Source organism: Eschrichtius robustus, chromosome 6, assembly GCF_028021215.1.
Source record: "Eschrichtius robustus isolate mEscRob2 chromosome 6, mEscRob2.pri, whole genome shotgun sequence".
In the NCBI taxonomy this organism is placed as follows: Eukaryota; Metazoa; Chordata; class Mammalia; order Artiodactyla; family Eschrichtiidae; genus Eschrichtius; species Eschrichtius robustus.
The window spans coordinates 79,516,801-79,540,095 of NC_090829.1; the positions used below are offsets into that span (position 1 = coordinate 79,516,801).

The 23,295-nt window shown below is 35.8% G+C and overlaps 1 protein-coding gene across 2 annotated transcripts in view; it reads left to right on the plus strand.

The window, feature by feature from the left end:
- Window positions 1–23,295, plus strand: part of POLQ (DNA polymerase theta) — a 114,136-nt gene that overhangs the window by 89,061 nt on the left and 1,780 nt on the right. For both annotated transcript variants that reach the window (XM_068546652.1, XM_068546653.1), the window contains 4 exons: window positions 7,068–7,252; window positions 9,926–10,037; window positions 14,943–15,067; window positions 21,243–21,396. In XM_068546652.1, coding sequence (XP_068402753.1) covers window positions 7,068–7,252; window positions 9,926–10,037; window positions 14,943–15,067; window positions 21,243–21,396 — 576 coding nt within the window. The remainder of the gene's footprint in view (window positions 1–7,067; window positions 7,253–9,925; window positions 10,038–14,942; window positions 15,068–21,242; window positions 21,397–23,295) is intronic.

Genomic DNA, 23,295 nt, shown 5'->3' on the forward strand with positions numbered 1-23,295 from the left:
CATCCTGCTGAAATCATGTAATCCTGGGTCACTGTAAACCTTTTTGCAAAATCCAGTGAATTTTGTTAGTTGTCATCCTCTTTGACTTCTCTACAGCATTTGTCACTCTGTCAACCCTCTCTTTCCTCAATTTCTCTCCCCCCCGACCTCTAAGGGCACAATTTTTTTTTTTTTTTGGTTTCTTTCTAACTTGTTTTGCTCTTTTGTTTCTTCTCCACTTCTCGCCACTGCTGCTTCCTATTGCAGGGGGTAACCCTCAAGGCTATCTTACTTCTGTCTGACCTCTCCTCAGTACTCATCATCAAAACATTTGGACATCATGATCTATCTCCCAGATCATCCCTATTATTTGTATACATATTTGCTCTTCTACCTTTTGCCACCTGGCAGCTCTGGGTGAGTGCAGTTAACCAGCTGAATTTATTTGAATTCTGTCAGAAATTTATATTCCAAGGGTGAATTCAGGTCTATGATAGTATAACCCATTTGGCAATTTTCAGCTTTGCTTTTTAAATATGAACTACCAGCATTTTACCATTGTAACTATATTTAAGTATTCAGTTCTGTGGCATTAAGTACATTCACATTGTGGTGCAGCCATTACCACCATCCATCTCCAGAACTTTTCATCATCCCCCCCTGAAACTCTGTACCCATTAAATATAACTTTCCCCCCGGACTCCCACAGCCCCTGGCAACCACCATTCTATTTTCTGTCCCTATGAATTTGACCACTCGAGATCATATAATATTTGTACTTTTGTGCCTGGCTTATTTCACGTAGCATAATGTCTTCAAGGTTTATTCATGTTGTAGCAATCGTGTCAGAATTTCTTTCTTTTTTAAGGCCAAATAATATTTCATGATATTTATTTATTCTTACCTAAATAATAAAATTGTGTTTAACACAACAATATTTTATACTGATTCTGTTTAAAATTTTAAAATTAATTTAAATTCAATGTATATGGATTTAACCTGAAAATTTCTGCCATTTAAATGTAGTGTTTAGTTAACTATCTAAAATAATTCTTGATGGGGTTTATCCCAGGAATGCAAGGATTCTTCAATATATGCAAATCAATCAATGTGGTAAACCATGTTAACAAATTGAAGGAGAAAAACCATATGATCATCTCAATAGATGCAGAAAAAGCTTTTGACAAAATTCAACACCCATTTATGATAAAAACCCTCCAGAAAGTAGGCATAGAGGGAACTTACCTCAACATAGTAAAGGCCATATATGACAAACCCACAGCCAACATCGTTCTCAGTGATGAAAAACTGAAACCATTTCCACTAAGATCAGGAACAAGACAAGGTTGTCCACTCTCACCACTATTATTCAACATAGTTTTGGAAGTTTTAGCCACAGCAGTCAGAGAAGAAAAAGAAATAAAAGGAGTCCAAATTGGAAAAGAAGAAGTAAAGCTGTCACTGTTTGCAGATGACATGATACTATACATAGAGAATCCTAAAGATGCCACCAGAAAACTACTAGAGCTAATCAATGAATTTGGTAAAGTAGTAAGATACAACATTAATGCACAGAAATCTCTTGCATTCCTATACACTAATGATGAAAAATCTGAAAGAGAAATTAAGGAAACACTCCCATTTACCATTGCAACAAAAAGAATAAAATACCTAGGAATAAACCTACCTAAGGAGACAAAAGACTTGTATACAGTAAACTATAAGACACTGATGAAAGAAATTAAAGATGATACAGATGGAGAGATATACCATGTTCTTGGATTGGAAGAATCAACATTGTGAAAATGACTATACTACCCAAAACAATCTACAGATTCAGTGCAATCCCTATCAAACTACCAATGACATTTTTCACAGAACTAGAACAAAAAATTTCACAATTTGTATGAAAACACAAAAGACCCCGAATAGCCAAAGCAATCTTGAGAAAGAAAAACGGAGCTGGGGGAATCAGGCTTCCGGACTTCAGACTATACTACAAAGCTACAGTAATCAAGACAGTATGGTACTGGCACAAAAACAGAAATATAGATCAATGGAACAGGATAGGAGGCCCAGAGATAAACCCACACACATATGGTCACCTTATCTTTGATAAAGGAGGCAAGCATATACAGTGGAGCAAAGACAGCCTCTTCAACAAGTGGTGCTGGGAAAACTGGACAGCTACATGTAAAAGAATGAAATTAGAACACTCCCTAATACCATACACAAAAACAAACTCATAATGTATTAAAGACCTAAATGTAAGGCCAGACACTATAAAACTCTTAGAGGAAAACATAGGCAGAACACTCTATAACATAAATCACAGCAAGATCCTTTTTGACCCACCTCCTAGAGAAATGGAAATAAAAACAAAAATAAACAAATGGGGCCTAATGAAAATTAAAAGCTTTTGCACAGCAAAGGAAAGCATAAACAAGACGAAAAGAGAACCCTCAGAATGGGAGGAAATATTTGCAAATGAAGCAACTGACAATCGATTAATCTCCAAAATTTACAAGCAGCTCATTTAGCTCAATATCAAAAAAACAAACAACCCAATCCAAAAATGAGCAGAAGACCTAAATAGACATTTCTCCAAAGAAGATATACAGATTGCCAACAAACACATGAAAGGATGCTCAATATCATTAATCATTAGAGAAATGCAAATCAAAACTACAATGAGGTATCACCTCACACTGGTCAGAATGGCCATCATCAAGAAATCTGCAAACAATAAATGCTGGAGAAAAGGTAACCCTCTTGCACTGTTGGTGGGAATGTAAACTGATACAGCCACTATGGAGAACAGTATGGAGGGTCCTTAAAAAAATAAAAATAGAAATACCATATGACCCAGCAATCCCACTACTGGGCATATACCCTGAGAAAACCATAATTCAAAAAGAGTCATGTACCACAATGTTCATTGCAGCTCTATTTACAGTAGCCAGGACATGGAAGCAACCTAAGTGTCCATCAACAGATGAATGGATAAAGAAGATGTGGCACATATATACAATGGAATATTATTCAGCCATAAAAAGAAACGAAATTGAGTTATTTGTAGTGAGGTGGATGGACTTAGAGTCTGTCATACAGAGTGAAGTAAGTCAGAAAGAGAAAAACAAATACCGTATGCTAACACATATATATGGAATCTAAAAAAAAAAAAAGGTTCTGATGAACCTAGGGGCAGGACAGGAATAAAGATGCAGACATAAAGAATGGACTTGAGGACATGGGGAGGGGGAAGTGTAAGCTGGGATGAAGTGAGAGAGTGGCCTGGACTTATATATGCTACTAAATGTAAAACAGATAGCTAGTGGGAAGCAGCGGCATAGCACAGGGAGATCAGCTCAGTGCTTTGTGACCACCTAGAGGGGTGGGATAGGGAGGGTGGGAGGGAGATGCAAGAGGGAGGAGATATGGGGCTATATGTATATGTATAGCTGATTCACTTTGTTATAAAGCAGAAACTAACACATCATTGTAAAGCAATTATACTCCAATAAAGATGTTAAAAAAAAATAATTCTTGATATAGTTGGATTTAAGTCTTGTCATTTGTATTTTGTTCTATCTGTTCTTTATTCTTTTTTAAAAACTGTAAATGACTATTTTTGTTATTGTTTTATTTCCTCTATTATCTTTTTAACTCTATATCTTAGATGGTTTAGACTTTACAATATGCATCACATCACAGTCTAGCTTCAAATAATTTTATACCACTTCATCCATAACATAAGGAGTGTTTTTCCATTTCCCATTTTTTGTAATACGTTTAACTTCTATGACTATTATAAACTTTGCTATGTAGTTTTTTTTTTGCTGTAAACAGTTATGACCTTTCAAAGAAATCAAGAAACAAAAGTGTCTTTTCTATCTGTTCACTTTTTTACCCTTCCTGGCACTCTTTGTTCTTTGAAGTAGACTCAAGTTTCCATCTATTATCAATTTTCTTCACCCAGAGTACTTCTTTAAGGTTTTTTTTGTAGTGCAGTTCTACTGACAGTGATTTCTCTTAGCATTTCCATGTCTAAATTTCTCTATTTTATCCTCACTTTTGTAAGATATTTTTATTTGACGTAGATTTATGGGTTTATAGTCCTTCTCTTTTAGCACTTTAAATATATATTTCCATTAGCTTATGGTTTGCATTATTTCTGATGAGAAGTACACCACTATTTTTCTTGCTATTCCTCCAAGCATAATATATTTTTTCCCAGGATGCTTTTTTGATTTTTTAAATTCGTTATTCAGTTTTAGCAATTCGATTTGGGTGTGAGTCTCTGGGTGGTTTTTTATGCTTTACTATTTGGGCTTTTGAGTTTGCCGAATTTCCTGAGTTCAGTTAGGTTTTTTTTTTTTTTTCTTCTTCTTAATCTATGTGCTTATATTTTTCATTAAATTTGGAACATTTTCAACCATCATTTCTTATAATATTTTTGTCCCTATTTTGCCCTTTTTTCCTATTACTCCAAATATACATGTGTAATACCACTTAGTATAGTCCCACAGATCACTGAACCTTTTTTTCTTTTCTTCTTTATTCCCCTCTCTTCATTTTTTTAAACTCTGTACTGCAATGGATATTTTCTATTGACTGTTTTAATGTTCACTGATCTTTTCTTCTACAGTGTCTAATTCATATCCTTTTAGTGAATTTTACATTTCAGATATTGTATTTTCAGTTTTAGAATTTTAATTTTTTATATAGTTTTCATTACTTTATTGTGATTCACTATTTGTTCCATCATCATTTTTATATTTCTTTAAATTCCTGAACATATTAAAATTCCATCATCTCTGTAATTTCTGAGTCATTTTTCTATTGACTGAATTTTCTCCTAGTCAGAGTTAGATTTTCCTGGTTCTTCATATGTCTAGTATTTTTTTATTGTATGCTGAACATTATGGTTACTACATTGTTAACTCTTTGGATTTTGTAGTCTTCATTTATAGCATTTTCTTCTAGCAGGCAGTTAATTTACTTTCACATCAGCTTGATCATTTTGAGACTTTTAAAGCTTTGTGAGCAGACGTTTAGAGTAGCCTTTACTCTAGGGCTAGATTAACCTTCATTGTAAGGTTTGGCCTTACTGTGGTCTCTACTTTGTGCTCAAGTTGTTCAGCAGGGTTTCTCCACTCAGTCTGGTCAGAGCTTGAACATCTTTCAACATTCAAGAGTATGTTGTTCAAGTAGTTCAGCTGATAGCTGAACTTTGATAATAGCTATTTCTTTAGTGTTTGTTCTTTGCCTGGTTCTCTGAACTTTCTCCCTGCACAGTTTAGTATTTGGTCAAAAATCCAAAGGGATTACTGCATATTTCTGGTGATCCTTTTATGCACAGTTCCTTTCTCTCCAAATTTCACAAGTTCTAGCAGCCTCAGCAGGCCCAAATTACACTTTCTTCTTCCAGCTCAGAGACCACAGTGCTTTGTTTCATCTCTTTCCCTGCTCTGCCTCCATTCATAAACTTGAGACAGTTGCATGGCTCCTCTTATCTCCCCTCTCCTTCCCCTTTCTCAGGGATGGTAGTCCTGCATTGCCTATTGTCCAACATCTGAAAACTGTTATTTCATATAGTTTGTCCAGTTTTATTTTGTTTAGGGCAGAAAGGCCATAAAAGTTGTGGTCATTTGTTTCAAATCAGTATTTATATATTTTTGAATTGGTTATTCATTCACATAGTTCAGAAATCAAAATATATAAAAGGTATATATTGAGAAACTTTGCTTCCTTCCCTGTCCTAGCTACCCTGTTATGTACAACTCTTATAGTTAATTACATATTTGAGTTTCTTATATATCCTTTATGTATTTCTTTATGCAGATACAAGCAAATATGAATATGTACTATTTTCTTCCTCTGTTCTTACACAAGCATAAGCATTCCATATACACTGTTGTTTGCTTTGTTTTTTTGTTTAATATTTTTATGCTGAAGACTTGTGATTATCAGTAAAGAAATTTGAATGTAAACCAGGTTAATCTGTGTGCAGATAATCTTTGCAGCAGCCTGTGGGCTTGCTTACTGAGTCACAGAGTAAAAAAACCTGTTTAATTTTGATAGATATTGTCAAATTGCCATCTAATGGGACACAGTTACCATTTACTTCCAAGTAACAATGTATGAGTGTTTCTTTCTCCACAGCCTTGCCAAAGAATGTGCCATCCAACCTCTGGATTTTTACAAGTAGAAAAGAATTGTTTCTTGTTACAGAGTTAATTTGCATTTCTTTTATTGTGAATGAAGTTAAGCATTCTTTAATAGGTTTAAGGTTCTTTTGTTTTTATTAGTTCTGTGAATTGCTTGTTTATATTTTGTTCTTGATTTATAGCACCTCTTTTATACAATATAGCAATGAGTCCTTTGTGATGTCAGTTGCAAATATTTTTCTACTTTTTCTTTAACCATGTTTTTGCTTGTTTTATTTTGTTTTTGCCATGCATATCCAGTCATTTCTAGTCCATAGATAAATTATTTGAATCCTCTTAATTATTTGAATACTCTTTTTCACAAACAGGCCACTTGACTGTTTTTTGTTGAACAAGTTTATTTTCAAAGCATTGCACACATTTCTCTCCAGCCCCCTTAAAATGTCAACACACATTAGAAACCAGTTTCTTTATTCACTCATTCATTCATTCCTTCAACAACCATTTGTTAAGGACCTATTAGGTACCAGGAATTGGGCATTTCTGTAGAATGCAAAGGAGGATTGTCTCCCATCCCTAATGGCTCAGTGTTACATGGGAGAGGCTTGAAAGAACCATTTTAGATTATGTGTCAGTGCTATAGGAACACTGAGGAAAGCACTACCACAGTGGTAACGGGCAGGGGTCAAGGGTGGCTTTACATATATTACATATCCTTGAAAGCTAAGCAAAAAATTTTTACATGTTACAGAGCTGAATTGCATCATATTAAGAGCAAGGTTTTAGCTTTTTCTGATTTGAGCTTTTTTACATGATCTCACAGTTGTATGTTGGAACTAAATTTCTGTCATCCTGCTCAGTGTTATAAAACTTGGTTTTGTCTTTGTACCGACTTTTCTAAAATCATTTCTATTTCAGGTGGTTTAATATTAGCTGCTGATTACTCTCAACTTGAGCTGAGGATCTTGGCTCATTTATCCCACGATCATCGTCTCATTCAAGTACTAAACACTGGAGCTGATGTTTTCAGGAGTATTGCAGCTGAATGGAAGATGATTGAGCCAGAGTCTGTTGGGGATGATCTGAGGCAACAAGCAAAACAGGTGGTCTTTACTGAACATGTTTAACATAAATGAGGAGAATTTTTACGATTCAAAAAAAATTTTTTTAACTATCTCAGTCATTTGTGGTTGAGGAGTGATTTCTCCCTCTTTGGATTTTTCACAACATTCATCTGAGCCTGTCTCATGGTATTCATATTTTCCTTTGTAGAGTCAATAGAAAGAATCAGGTAGACTTAGTCCGAGCCTACTTAGTTCTGGGAAATCTATATGCATTAGTGGTAGATATTGTGGTGGTGGTGGTAGATATTGTGTGTGTGTGTGTGTGTATTTTTAAAATCTCTAGCCTTAAGCACACATATATTTATCTTTTTATATTCACACACATTGAGCCACGGTGCCTTTCATAGAAGGGTGCTCTCTGAATGTTTGTTGAAAAATAAATATTGCTGAGCTGTGGATTATAATCAATAACTATTAGCTTTTTAGTTATTTTAAGATTTATTTATTATTATTTTTTTAAATTAATTTATTTTATTTTTGGCTGTGTTGGGTCTTCGTTGCTGCTCACGGGCTTTCTCTAGTTGCGGTGAGCAGGGGCTACTCTTCATTGCGGTGTGCGGGCTTCTCATTGCAGTGGCTTCTCTTGTTGCGGAGCATGGGCTCTAGGCGCGCGGGCTTCAGTAGTTGGGGCACGCAGGCTCTGTAGTTGTGGCTCACGGGCTCTAGAGCGCAGGCTCGGTAGTTGTGGCGCACGGGCTTAGCTGCTCCGCGGCATGTGGGATCTTCACGGACTGGTGATTGAACCCGTGTCCCCTGTATTGGCAGGCAGATTCTTAACCACTGTGCCACCAGGGAAACCCAGCTTTTTAGTTTTTTGAGGCCATTGGTTAGCTAATCTGCCTGTGAAACTTCATACTGCCCTTGGACTTTTCACATGGGCCCATATTAGTTCCTACTTCTGGATGACTGTTGGGCACAGGGAAAATCAAAGGCCACATTCACACTGTTCCCTGGCCTAAATTAACACTGATACTTGCTTATCACATGACCTGTGGGAAATCTGATGCCCTTTTCAAGAGAGCAGGATTGTTGGCTGAGGTAAAGTCACACCACCTGTAAGATCCTGCTTTACTAGTTTTACATTTACACTTCTTGTTACTCACAGCTGTGATTCTTGACTGGCTCATTAGGCATGAAACACTTCCTCTCACCACTGCCTGTTTAGCACCAACACTTGTTTCTTCCACTATTTAGAAAGCCAGCTTTGTCCTCTCTATTTAATCCTCTCAGATTAAATCCTGCAGTTAGCAAGAATCAAACCCTAAGTTAAATAGGTAATATTCCAATATTTAATCCTCGTAGTAAATACACGAAATAGGTTTTATTATTATTATTCCCATTTTACATAGGAGGAAACCAAGGCACAGAAAGTTAGTAGTTTGCTTAAGGTCATATAGCTATAAGTGGTGGAGCCAGGATAAGTTCAGAATGACAGAACTTAGACATTCTGACTCCATAATCTAAACGTTTATACACTGATGATAGCTGCCTCTATTTAATAAGTTCTTGCATGATTTAATAGTGTTTATGCTATACCAGTTTTTTTTTGTTGAATTGCCATGCACTGAACCATCTAATCTAGATCTCAGTCTTGCTGAGATATCAGCTAGCAGTAAGTAATATCTGAATTAAGAAAAAAAAGTGTAAAAAGACCAAAAAGGAAAAGAAAACAGGAGTGAAAAAAATCCCTCTCAATGTAATTAAAAAAAAAATTATTTTGGAAAGTATTTTGGATTTTGATAATCATTTTTTGCAAGTTATCTTTTTAAATTTTATTTAACAATATTTATATAGATCTTGCTTTATGTCAGGTGGTATCCTACACCACACAGACACACACACACACACGCGTGCGCACATACACACGTACATAAAATAACTCATCTAATCCTAACAAACTCATGATGTAGGTATTACTGTCCTCATTTTATAGTTGAAGAAACTGAGATACAAGGTAGATTGTGCAAGATAATACCTCTTGTAAATGGTGGAACTAGGATTTGAACCCAGGCAATACTTATTACTAAATCAGTTTCTTTATTGACCTATTTAGACCATTTTCCTCCACTACTCCCAAAATTTTCTCAAAAGTTTGTGTTTAACCCAAATGAATTCTGCAATTGTGGGATTTCAGGTGGCTGTGAGATGAAGAGGATATTTATTTCCAATGATGTCCTCCCTATTATGAAGCCATGTAGTCTACTCTTCCTGCTTTTTTAGTGCTATTCAAAGGTGAGGAGAGGAATGTTTGTAATGCTTCTCTTTCCTGACTCCTAGGCACTTCTTTAAGCAGCAGTTAATGAAGTATTAGGAGTAGAAAGCTTCTCTGAAGACTTCTGGATAAATGACAGTCAGAAATATTTCCTTTTAAACCACTAGGGTTATTTTCTTAACACACACAGACTCATATTCATTCATATTCTGTCCCTTCTTCTCTTTCTCCCCACACCTCAAAAAGTATTGCTAAAAGGCAGTAAAGGCGCTCACTGGATATCAGCTTCTATGGATCTAACCCACCAAAGCAAATCTAATCATTTCTTTGACTCACTATGAAAAGTTTACCAAATCTCAATCCTAATGAACTTTTTATGTTTGCATTTTATGTAGTTATGACCTATAATTTACTTACTGAGTGTGATGAGTCCCTTTCAGATTTGCTATGGAATCATTTATGGAATGGGAGCTAAATCTTTGGGAGAGCAGATGGGTATTAAAGAAAATGATGCTGCTTTTTACATTGACTCCTTCAAATCCAGATATACCGGTAAGGAAGCATTGAATGTTAATTATCTTCTAGATACTATTCTTCTCAACTCTCTTTCCATATTATATTTTTAAAAATTTGTGTTACAGAATTTTCTATTAACAGAAGTTTTCATCAAGCATTGTTGATTAAATAACGTCAACCTTACTTAGAGATGTGCTTTTTTCATAAAAGTAGGGACAGAAATGGAATAGCAAAATGAAGTTGATGTATATGCTACTGTGTCGTTGTGAAAATCTTATAAAATCTAGGAATTGTCCTGTGCTTTAGGTTTACATAGCTTTATCTTGAAACAGTAAACCATTGAGTAAATGTACCAGAAACTGTGAGAGAAAAATTGCTTTTATAGAGCAGTTTGAATATAACCATTTTAAATTCTCTCTTCTTTTGGCAGTTTATTGAGGTAATTTGCACACAATAAAATTCACCTTTTTTAGTTGTATAGTTCTATGAATTTTGACAAATGCATGCAATCATACTGTCTACATTACAGCTGAGGTATGGAACCATCACCTCATCATCTCAAAGAGTTCCTTTATGCCCCTTTGTAATCAACCCTGTCCCCAGTCCCCAAAAAGAAAAACTTTTATTCACACATGACATGGTCTTGTACATAGAAAATCATGTGAATTCAACAAAAACAACTACTAGAACAAATAACTAAATTTGGCACAGGTTCCCACCATACAAGGTCAGTTTGTAAAAATCAGTTTTTTGTTTTTTTGTTTTTTCCTTTTTTTGGCCATGCCAACATGGCATGCGGGATCATAGTTCCCGACCAGGGATGAAACCCATGCCCCCTGCAATGGAAGTGTGGTGTCTTAACCACTGGACCACCAGGGAAGTCTCTGAATCAGTTGTATTTTTATATACTAGCAATAAACAATTAGTGAATGAAGTAAAAATAAAACCATTTACAATAACATCAAAAAACATGAAATACTTGGGATAAATTTAACAGAGTATGTGCAAGACTTTATTGAAAACTCCAAAGCAATCCTGAGAGAAATTGAAGAATACTTAAGTAAATGTGAGGTTTACCATGTTAATTTATTAGAAGGCACAATATTGTTATGATCACGGTTCTCTGTAAATTGTTCTATAGATTCAGTGCATTTCCAATCAAAATATCATTAGACTTTTGTGTCAAATTTGACAAGCTGATTCTAAATTTATATGGAAATTCAAAGGGCCTGGAATAACTAGAATAATTTTTTTGGGAAAAGTACAATGTTGATTACTTACACTCCTTGGTTTCAAAATTTATTATAAAACTACAATAATCAAGATAGGTATAAGGGTAGATGCAGGGGACAATGAAACACAATAGAGCATCAGGAAATTGACCTATACATATATGGTGAATTGATTTTCAACAAAGTTGCCACAGTAATTCAATGGAGGAAAGATGGGCATGTCAACAACTGGTGCTAGAACAACTGGATACCAGTATGGTAAAAAAATGAACTTCTACTTTTATCTCATACTATATTCAAAAATTAACTTGATATAAGCACGAACCTAAAAGTAAAAACTAGAACTATCAATCTTGCAGAAGAAAAGGGAGAGGAGCTTTATGACATTGAGGTAGGCAACAATTTCTTAGGTGATAATAACACTGAATTAACCATAAAAAATAAATATTGATAAAAGACACCATTAAGAAAATATAAAGTCAAGCCACAGACTGAGAGGAAATATTTATAGTTCCTGTTATCTAACAAAGGACTTGCATCCAGAATATATAAAGAACTCTTACAACTCAATACTTAGAAAGTAAATCATGCAATAAAATAAAGTTCAAAAATTTGAACAGACACTTCACAAAAGAAAATATGTGAATAACTACATCAAGTGTTATCGTCATTTGTTCTCAGGGAAAAGCAAGTTAAAACCACAAAGAGATACCATTATAGAAACACTAGAATGCTAAAATTTAAAAACATTGTGTCTCTTTTACATTGCTGATTGGTTGTAAAATGGTACGACCACTTCGGAAGACAATATGGCTCTTTCATATAAAGTAAAACATACACTTAACTGTATGATTCTGCAATTCTACTATTGGATGGTTGCCCAAGAAAAATGAGAATATATTTCCAAAGAAAGACTTGTATGTGAATGTTATAGCAGTTTTATTCATAACAGCCAAAGACTGGAAATGTTAAACAACAAAACTCCTAGTGAGTAAACTAAAAAAAAATTTTCCCCAGTTTTATTGAGTTATAATTGACACACAGCACTTTATAAGTTTAAGGTGTACAGCATAATCATTTGACTTACATCATGAAATGATTACCACATAGATTTAGTGAGCATCCGTCATCTCATATTGATACAACATTAAAGAAATAGAAAAAAAAGATTTTTTCCTTGTGATGAGAACGCTTAGGATTTGCTCTCTTAACAGTTTTCATATATAACATTCAACAGTGTTAATTAGCTTTATCGTGTTGTACGTTTCATTCCTAGTACTTATTTATCTTATAACTGGAAGTTTGTACCTTTTGACCACCATCACCCATTCCCTCTCCTCCCACTCCCCACCTCTGGTAGCCACAAATCTAATCTCTTTTTCTATGAGTTTGTTTTTGAAGTATATTTGAACTACAACCTATGTTAATTCCTGGTATACAACACAGTGATTTGATATTTCTATACATTTCAAAATGGTCACCATGGTAAGTCTAGTTGTCATCTGTCACCATACAAAGATATTACATAGTTATTGACTATATTCCCCACACTGTACATTTCATTCTTGTGACTCATGTGTTTTGTAACTGAAAGTTTGTGCCTCTTAGTCTCCCTCACCTATTTTTCTCCTCCCCCCAACTCCCTCCCCTCTGGCAACCATCTGTTTGTTCTCTGTATCTATTACTCCATTTCTTTATCAACTGAGTAAATTTATTAAAGATCAAATTGGCTTTATTCAATGATTCATGAGTCGGGCAACATCCCATGTAGCACTAGAAAGGAGCTCCACTGAACTGTAGAAGAGGAAAGTGTTTTAAAAGCAGAAAGGGGGTAGGTGGATAAGGAAATATTAGCAAAGAATGCATTGTTTCAGGCAAGGTCACTCTCCTAAGGGGAATGGAAGGGCCTATTGGGCAGATAACCTCACTAGTGCTGACCATGTAATACCAGGTTGACTGGTTAAAGGTTACATTCCTGGGGGTGTTGAGGCTGCAATTTGGTTAGGTATTAAGTCTTAGTTTGCTGACATAGGGTTTAGCACAAGTGACTCCATTTTGGCCCTGCTGTCTCCTTTTTAACAGGAACAAATATCTGTCAACAGGATTATGGATAAACAGATATTGGTATATCTCTTCAATGGAATGCTACTTAGCAAGAGAAGGCAGACACAAGTGAGAACATACAGTGTAATTTATGAAATTCAAGAACATGAAAAAGATACCGTGTAATAAAGTAGATCCATTAGTGTTTGAGGTTGATAATGGGGAGCTGACTGTGAAGGTGATTAAAATGTTTTGTATCTTGTAGTGGTTGTTAGAGGGGTGTATACGTTTGTTAAAATGCATCAAACTGTTCACCGGAAGTGGGTGCCTTTTATGGTATGTAATTTATATCTCAGCATTGTTTATTGTACGTAAATTAAACCTCAGCATTGATTGTTTTTTTAAAGTAGTTCTTGCAATCTCTGAATATTTGAAGGCTTCCTACAGGAGTCAGGTAAGAGAATTCATAGAGGTGTAGTCTCTTAAATCTCATCCTTTTCTTTGCTCTTTACTCAGCAGTATCACAGTAATTCTTAACGAGAAGAAGATGAGAGCCTGATTGCTTTCTGAAATCCCTATGCTAGTAGTCAGATATCACCAACAGCTGCACTTGGCAGGGTTTCTCCCCTTCCTTTCACCCACAATCTGTGCCAGCCACACAATAGAAATCCTCAAATGGGGGTTTTAATTGGGAGGCATTAGTGTTTATTACTTAGGATGAGCAGAGCTGTGAGAAAGCAGAAATTGCACAAAAGAATAAAGATAGATTAGCAGTCTCTGTACTTGAATGTGTTTTAAAGAGTATAGAAAAAGAATGTTCCAGGAGAGAAGAACCTCTCTAGCTCAGAGACAGGAATGAGCAATGAAGAGACTGGCCCATCTGAAGCAAAGAGTTCATCCTGGAGAGTCATAAGACCTAATAACGGACCTATATAGCAAAGGATGAATGCTGGTATAGGGAATATGAATGTGTTTGAGTGATATACTATATGTAGTCTTTTTGAATTTTAAGAAGTGAGTTGTGTAAGTTTCTAATAAAATATTACAACTTCATGCATTAGTTTCAGTTAGGTCCTATTTGAATCATAGCATAGATGGTAACAAGGAGCTGTTGGAATGTATTAAGCCTGGAAAAGATAAGCTCAAAGAGTAAAAGAGGCTTAGTGTGATCAAAGAACAGAACCCTGTGAAAAGTAGCATGGAATAGTCTTAAGGTCCTGTAATAAAACCATCTAGGTTTTAGTACCTGCTCTGTTGTTCTGGAGTTTAGTTTTGTATTTTTTGTTGTTGGTGGTGGTGGTTGAAAAACAGAGATTATGTCATTTCTAAAGTCCCTTTTGTTTCTAACTTTCATGGCTATATGAGGTGATAAGTGTTAATTAAATCTATTGTGGTAATCATTTCACAATATATGTATATGTGCTGCCTAAGCAAACACTGTTTCACAATATATGTAAAGCAAACTGTCATGCTGTACAGTGATGTGTGTCAGTTATTTCTCAACAAAACTGGAAGAAAAAGTGAATGAAAGTTTATATGCAAAATTTTGATGATGTGATATTAATGTTAATCATGGTGAAGTTTTGGTATATTTCACTATATTGAAACTAGTGAGTGAGATTAAGGATGGACATTGGTTGCAATTATTTCTTCATTTTCTTTGTAGGGATTAATCATTTCATGAGAGAGACAGTGAAGAATTGTAAAAGAGATGGATTTGTTCAGACCATTTTGGGAAGGCATAGATATTTACCAGGAATCAAAGACAACAACCCTTATCACAAAGCTCACGTATGTTGAAATTTCTCTGGATTTTTAACTTAATATTTTAACTTAAATTTTTAACTTTAATGACATGTACTTTTTCAACAAAGACTGAACCCTGCTAATGTCCCTTTTAGAGATCACTAGCATATTAATTGGATCTTCTGTTTTATTAAGGACTTCTGAAGTGATGGTACATGCCAGTATTTGCTGAACACAGTCTCTTTAGGAGACTAACGTAAATATGGGTTCACTTAATAATATTTCAGTTAAAAATGTTCTGTTTTAGTAAGCCAGTTATTTATTAGCTTTGGTAATAAGTTATATATAAACTTAATTCTTACATTTGCTAATTGTTCTTTGTTTCAGATATCATATACTAATTTGTCATATTACACCAGATTGCCAGTGTCTTCAGAGATTAGCCAGTCATTGAATTGTGGTATTTTTTGGTTCATTCCTTTTGTTTATTTATTTTAAAAGCACTGGCTCATCAGAGCTTATTAGGATACCCAAAATATTAAAGAAGGCTATTTTTAATATCATTCAAAAGATGTATTGATGGTACTTACTCAAATTATGATTGAAATCTCTTTCATTGGGATCCATAAAAATATTTTGTGTATCTGAGCATTTAAGTTTCTGTTATAGTCCAAACCTTCCTATTTTAACTGGTTGTATTTTGCCCTTACCCCATACTTTTGTGTGTCAGTGCCCACTACACATTGTATGTAATGAAAATATCCAGCCCCCAAATTGCTAAACTACTGTCTTGAGCTAGAATCTCTCAGAGCAATAATGCTCTTAGGGACCATGGAGGAATAGTTGGGGTTTTGTTACTTCTTCACTCTCTCGCCTCCCATATATCCACATACAGACATCAGATATTTATCAGCCTTTTACCATATCTCCAAGTGAAGTAGGCACTGTAGTTGATGCACTAGGAAAAGTAAGTCTTAAAATGTATTGGAAGAGATAAAGCAAACTAAAAAAATATAAAAGTAGCATGTATACTCAGTTATTTAGGCTTCTAGAGGAGGTAGGACTTAAACAGATGCTTGAAGACTATTTAAAATTTAATTGATGGGCATGAGAAAAAGATAATCACAAGTGACTAAGAGTTTGAGTAAGGATTGGCTAGAAGCCAATCTGATAGGAGTGGAAAGTTTGAGTTGTCACTTAGGAATAGATAATTTTCTACCGGTCAGATGGAATCAGCTATTGGAAGGCTTTTAATGGCAGGCTGAGAAATTTGGGCTTGATCTAATAGGGATTGATTATGTTTTTTGGTATTTACACAGTGAAAAATGGAGGATAGAATGATTAATGTTAATGAACCATATAATTTTTAAAAAACTAATACTTTTGAAGTTAAAAATGTGAGAGTAAGACTTTTTATACCAAATCCTTAGGAGTCAGAGTTCTAACTGATTCATTATGTTGTTGCTGAGGAAAATAAAAATTGGGCCCCTCTGAATCAGAAATGGAATAAATATAGCCAGATTTATTGTTTGGTTTTCATTTAGTTTGGTTTTACATTTTATTTCAACTTTTACTGTACTGAAAAATATACATAGAGAAAGCACAAGAAACAAATGTAAATTTCAGTAAATTATCATAGAGCTATACCTATGTAACTACCATACAAACCAAAAAATAGAATATTGTCAGCACCCCAGAAGCTCCCCTCATGCCTCTTCCTAATCACCATCCACTGCCTTCCCAGTAATAACCACTATAACCTCTAACCCTCTGGTTTTGTTTTGACCTCTCTATATATCAAATATATGTATTCTGTGTTTAGCTTCTGTCACTCAAAATTACATTAGGCAAGTCATTTATGTTGTTTCATGTTGGGGTAGGTATATAGCTCTGTTATATGAATATACCACAATTTATCCATTTTTCTGTTGATGGGTTTCTAGTTTGGAGAACTTTCTATTTGGATGGGTTTCTATTATGGATCTTGATGATTTGATTATTCTTGTTCAAGGTTCCTGGTGCACATATGTTTCCATTAATGTTTGGTAAAGTGGTAGACATAGAATTGCTCTCATCTTCAAATTCAGTAGATAAAGCCACGTTGTGTTTTATGGTGGTTGTAGCAATTTGTCCTCCCATATAAGTTTGAGTTCTCATTGCTCTGCATCCTTGCCAACATTTGCTATTAAGTTAACATAATTTTGGCTTTTCTGGTGGGTGTAAAGTAGTATCTTGTAGTTTTAATTTGCTTTTTCTTGAATACTACGTTTTGATATATGGTAAAGTAAGTTTTCCCAACTTGCTTTTTTTCTCTCCCCCAAGAATATTTACCTATTCTTGGTTCTCTGCATTTCCATATAAATTGTAGAAGCAGCTTGTGAATTTCCATACAAACACAAAATCCTGTTGGGATTTTTTAATTGCAGTTGCCTTGAGTTCATAGATCAAGATGGGATTAATGACGTATTTATAAATTTGAGTTTTCCAGTCGATAAACATGTTATATATGTCCATTTATTTAGGTCTTCAGGTCTTTTAAAATTCTCTCACTAATGATGTATAGTTTTGGGGAAGAGATCTTACAAGGTTTTTATTAAATTTATAGCTAGATATTGGAAAAGTTTCATGCTGTTGTGAATGGCATCTTTTTAAATTTTTAATGCTTTTCCTTCCCTTTTTACGTTTTCTAACCCTTTACTGCTGGTATAGAAAGATAATTGCCTTTATTGTTGTTCTTTTGTCTAGAAACCTTGCAAATATTACTTACTAATTCCAAAATTTTATCTGTAGATGCTTTTAGGTATTCTATCTACACAGTTATTATCTGGAAAAAAAAAAAGTAGTTTTATAACTGTCTTTCCAAGTCTTATTCTTTTTTTTTTTTTTTTTTTTTTTACTTTTGCTTGACTTACTAGCTAGGACAGTGTTGAATAGAGTTAGTGATAGTGAGTATCTTTGCCACTTTTCAGGTCTCAGAGGGAAATTCTAAACATTTTACCAATAAGTAGAACTTTCCTTTAGGTTTTTAATAGTGTCTGTGTCAGAAAAAGTAAGCTCCCTTAAATATGTGCTTGTAGGCCGCAGAGTCTCCATCACAACTACTCAGGCCTGCTGTTCTAGTGCAGATGCAGCCATAGACCCTATATAAATGAGTGAGTGTGGCTGTGTTCCAGTAGAGCTGTATTTACAGAAACAGGAGATGGGCCAGACTTGGCCTGTAGGCTGTAGTTTGCCCATCCCTGGTCTGTTTCTTCTTTAAATGCACTCTGCCTTTTTTCTCTAGGTTGCTTTTTTTTTTTTTTAATTTATTTATGGCTGTGCTGGGTCCCCGTTTCTGTGCGAGGGCTTTCTCTAGTTGTGGCAAGCGGAGGCCACTCTTCATCGCGGTGCGTGGGCCTCTCACTATCGCAGCCTCTCTTGTTGTGGAGCACAGGCTCCAGACGCGCAGGCTCAGCAATTGTGGCTCACGGGCCCAGCTGCTCTGCGGCATGTGGGATCCTCCCAGACCAGGGCCCGAACCTGTGTCCCCTGCATTAGCAGGCAGATTCTCAACCACTGCGCCACCAGGGAAGCCCCTCTCTAGGTTGCTTTTAATACAGCATTTTTCTTTCCTTGTGGTTTCCAGCAGATTTTCTGTGATGTGCTTAAGTTTTTGGTTTTTTTTTTTTAACTTCATGTGCCTGTGTGTGTGTGTGTGTGTGTGTGTGTGTGTGTGTGTGTGTGTTTAACTGATCTGTTTTTGAGGGTGTTAGGACTTCTTGAATCTGCACCTTGAGATCTTTTGTTGATTTTGGAAAATTCTTAGTCATTTCTTCTTCAGTCATTGCTTCATTGAAATCTCTCCTCTCTTTCTGGAACTTCTATTATAAACTTTTAAAACTTTTCTCTTTAATTCCTCACATTTTGTATCCTCTGTTCCATGTTTATATTTCATCATGCTTAATTCTGGATGTTTTCTTCTAACTTATCTTCCAGTTGGCTGATTTGCTCTTCAATTTGCTGTTGAGCAACTATTGAGCTTTTAGTTTCTAAATGATATAGAACTTTTCCAGCACCCCAGAAGGCCTTTTTATCTTCTCTCCAAGTCAATACTATCTCCCCACTGCACACATACACCAAACTATAGGGAAAGCACTGTTTAAATGCTTAAGTTCTGTTGTTTTAATTTTTTGGGTTATAGAGTTTCTATTTGGTTCTTATGGTATTTTGTTCTCTGCCAAAATATTCAATTTTGTCTTTTATTTTCTTGATAACATGATCATTTTATAGTCTAATAGGTTTGATAATAGTCTGTAGTCAAATATGGCTCATACTTGAATCCCTGTAGTCTGTTCCTATTGCCTTTTGTTTTTCTTAGTTTTCTATAAAAATAGTTGTATTATCTCACCTCCTTACCAGGCCTTCTACTTGTTGGGCTGTGAACCCAAATATTTCAAGACCATCAAGTTCTGCTCAGCTTCTTAGCCTCTCAGCTGCCTCTTCTGGAATCTGTTGATTTCCCTGGGAGAAAGGATGGCCTCCAATGCCAGGATCACCTCCTTGGTTTCTTTTCTCTCCCAGTTCTCTAGGTTCTATAATTCTTCACTTCCCTTTTCCTGTCTGATTCATTCAAAGAGGCAGTTTCTGACCACCTTTTCTGGTTATCAGTGGAAGGGTTAGTCCTAATGGCATAATCTCCTATAACCAGAAACCTATATATTTTTATGTATATGAAAACACTCTAGTGATGAGAAGGGACTGAGATTGTGGGACACAAAGCTGAGACTGCCAAGTTTTCTTATTTTGGAATAGAATCAGGGAAGTACAGTATCATGAGAATGAATTATATATTTTAGTTATATTTGCTTGTGTCACAGTAAAAACAGCTCCCATATTTCAGTGACTTATAATAAGAATATTTATTTTTAATTCATGTTATAGTTTGGCTCTGGGTTGACTCTGCCTCTGCTCTGTATTTTCTTCATTCTAAAATTCAGAATAAAGAAAAGTACCTATCTGGGATAAGCCCTTTTTTGTGACAGTGTTAGATAGCTTTTAAAACTCCTTGCATGTGCTGTATGTCAGTTTTACTCACATTTTATTGGCCAAAACAAGTCAAGGCCATTCTTTTAGAGTGAAAACCACTTTGAATCACATGGCAATGGGTGGGGGCCATGGGACTTCACAGAGAAAGGCAGCAAGTAATAGCAACAATAACATAATCCACTGCACAGAGGCATATAGTTTCAAGAAGGGGAGCAGTCAGAACTTTGAAATTCAGTCACTCTTTAAACAGTGACAACTGAGTGAGTTTAGAATGGATTCATCAGCATTTGACAAAACAATAGGTAAAAAGTCTATCTCTTTAACCAGTATTTAATATACTAGGAGTTGGATATGGCCCAGGTGACAGGGAACTAGAGAATACCTCTCAGGTTACATAGATCCCTCCAGTGAGTAGACCCTTCCCATTTTCTGAGCCCTTTTGGAACAACAGGAGTGATATTCATGGATAGATTACACCTTGGATATTAACCTAGACCTCTATTCCTACTGCCCCAGGATGTTCACTTTTAGCAGCTGTGGTTGCCTGCCAAGAAGCTCATGGCAGCAATAGTTTCAGGGAAGTTCTAATCTAATACCTGGGGATCTAGGATCTGCATTTTCACCAGCAGCTAACGATTAGGCCCAATAGCCCATAAAAAGCTCTGATTCATACCAGAAGGCTGCAGACTTGCTGTGGCCAAACTCTACACAGGACTGAGAGGCCACTGATATGGGGGATGTGCTTGAAACATTCCAACCCACATCACAAAGAATGGTATTCTAATTATATCTATTTAGGATTAAGAGGAATTGTATTTTGAGGAATAGGTCCTTTAAAGTGAAGTTTAGAACACTGATAATATATTTTTAAAAAGAATTTGGAGCTTCTAGATACATTTTAAGTATAATGTAGTTTTTGGTTCCTAACTAACTGTCGAAGATTTCTAAACTGAAGCAATCTGACCTTCTTCTGTTTAGTCTATCCTCATGTGAATGATAGCCCAGAATCTAGAGCCCTGGATCATTCTGGTTGTTATTCTTAAGATACAGCTTATAGTGGATGCCCTGGGTCACATCTCAGTTCCAGATTTCCAGTCTGGTTGCACATGTGAGCACTAATCTGTGGACGCTAAGGGCAGGTATGAAACCATGCTGGCGTGTCTAATGGAGCATCTGTTATTGCTGTTTTTCATAGGCTGAGCGTCAGGCTATCAACACAAGAGTCCAAGGTTCGGCGGCTGATATTGTCAAAATAGCCACAGTTAATATTCAGAAGCAATTAGAAACCTTCTACTCAACCTTCAAATCCCATGGTCATCGGGAGAGTATGCTCCAAAATGACAGAACAGGTTTGTTCATAAATGAGGCCCTTGCTATAACATGGTGAGATTAATTACATCAGAAAAGAAAAGGGGAAATGATTTATATTTATTTCTCAGCAGTTCTCAAACATTTTGGTCTCATGATGTCTTTACACTCTTAGAAAGGATCCGAAAGAGCTTTTGTTTATGTGTGTTATATCTACTAATATTTACCATATTAGAAATTAAAACTGGGAATTTAAAAACATTTATTAACATTTACAGATAATAAACCCACCATGTGTTGACATAGTAACATATTTTCATGAAAATAACTACATTTTTTTCAGAACAACAAAAAAATTCATGATGAGTGGTTTTATTTTTTCTGAAAATCTCTTTAATGTCTGGCTTAAGGATGACATTTGGAATCTCATATATTTTTCTGCATTCAGTTTGTTGCAATATTACCTGTTCTGTAATCTCTGGAAAATCCTCTGTAGAGGATGATGAATGTCCCAGTTTGTGGGAGACTGATGGTTTCCCAGGATGTGGGACTTTCATTGCTAAAACCAAGATAATTGGTCACCTTGCTGTACGCTTATGAAAGAAGGAGACTGAAAAAGGAAAATAACCTTTGGGTGTTATCGGGAAAATAATTTGACTTTGCAGATGCTTTGAAAGAATCTCTGGGATCCTCTTCAGTCCTCAGACCACACCTTAAGAAGATGTTGATTTTCCTGTTCATGACTTTCCATGAACACATGCACACATTCACACTCTTACATTTGTAGAAAGAGGATGTATGGTCAAACTTATTTGGGGAATAACATTGTACTGTGTGCTTTGGAGGATTTAGAAGTAAAAGTTGTCAACCTATGTTTGAATTTTAAATCTGCTAAGGAAAGGAAGATATGATACCTGACTGTGAAATATTTACCTGACTCTTCACAGCAGAATGATTCAGTGTCAAAATGAAGATATAGGTGGTATCACTCTTTAGAGTGAGTGGAAGACAATGTGGGTATGTCACTGAGGATGACTTGATTGTGTCATGTTGAGTTAAAGGCAGTAGTAGGTCAGTGGGATCAAAGGGAGCTCAGCCTGAGGAAGCAGACCACACAGGGAACAGGAGGATCATGGCATTCTGGGTCAGAAGCCAAGTAACCAAGGGAAATCAAGAGGACAAAGGTATAATGATCAGAAAGCAGAAAAACTAGAGCATCCAGACAGCCAATGAATGATGCAAGATAAGTGGGGCCCAATGGGTCAGATCAGATTTTAGCCAAACTGGCAAACAGATGCACAGCCTTTGCAGCCCTGGTATGGAAGCAACTTGCCATGCCTCATCTGCCTTTGTTCTCTTACCCTGTGAGAGCCACCTCTGAGAAAACTTGGGCTGCAGGTAGCGACAGCTAAAGGACTCTCTATGAGGGAAGCACCAGATATTGAGGGAGACGGTATTTGTGCTGTCCTGAAGAATAAGTATAGGAAATTTGAATGGCGAAAAGGAAGGACTGCTCTGAGAAACGGGCAAACAATGGAGGGCAGTTACTCTAAAAGTATTAATGTTGAAACTTACTTTAGTGATCAGAGGGGCATAATCTGTACCACCAGGCCCACTAGTTAGGAAATAGTGACTATAATACAGTGATTTTTTTTTAACCATTTTTGGATTCATGAGTTCTTTTGAGAATCTTCTGAAAAGGTATACATCATCTCCACAGAAAAATGTACAGACATAGACCCTTACATATATCTTCAAGGAATCTGTATATCCTCTGAAGTCTACATTTGGACCCTAGGTTTAGAATTACTTGTCTAGAGTGTGTGGTCCAACTGGGGAATCACCAGTGCTACCATGGTGACACGTCTGGCCAGAAAAAGACCTCAAGGAGTGTCAATCAACTCCATTTACTGATGTCTTTGTTAGACTCCTCATTTCTG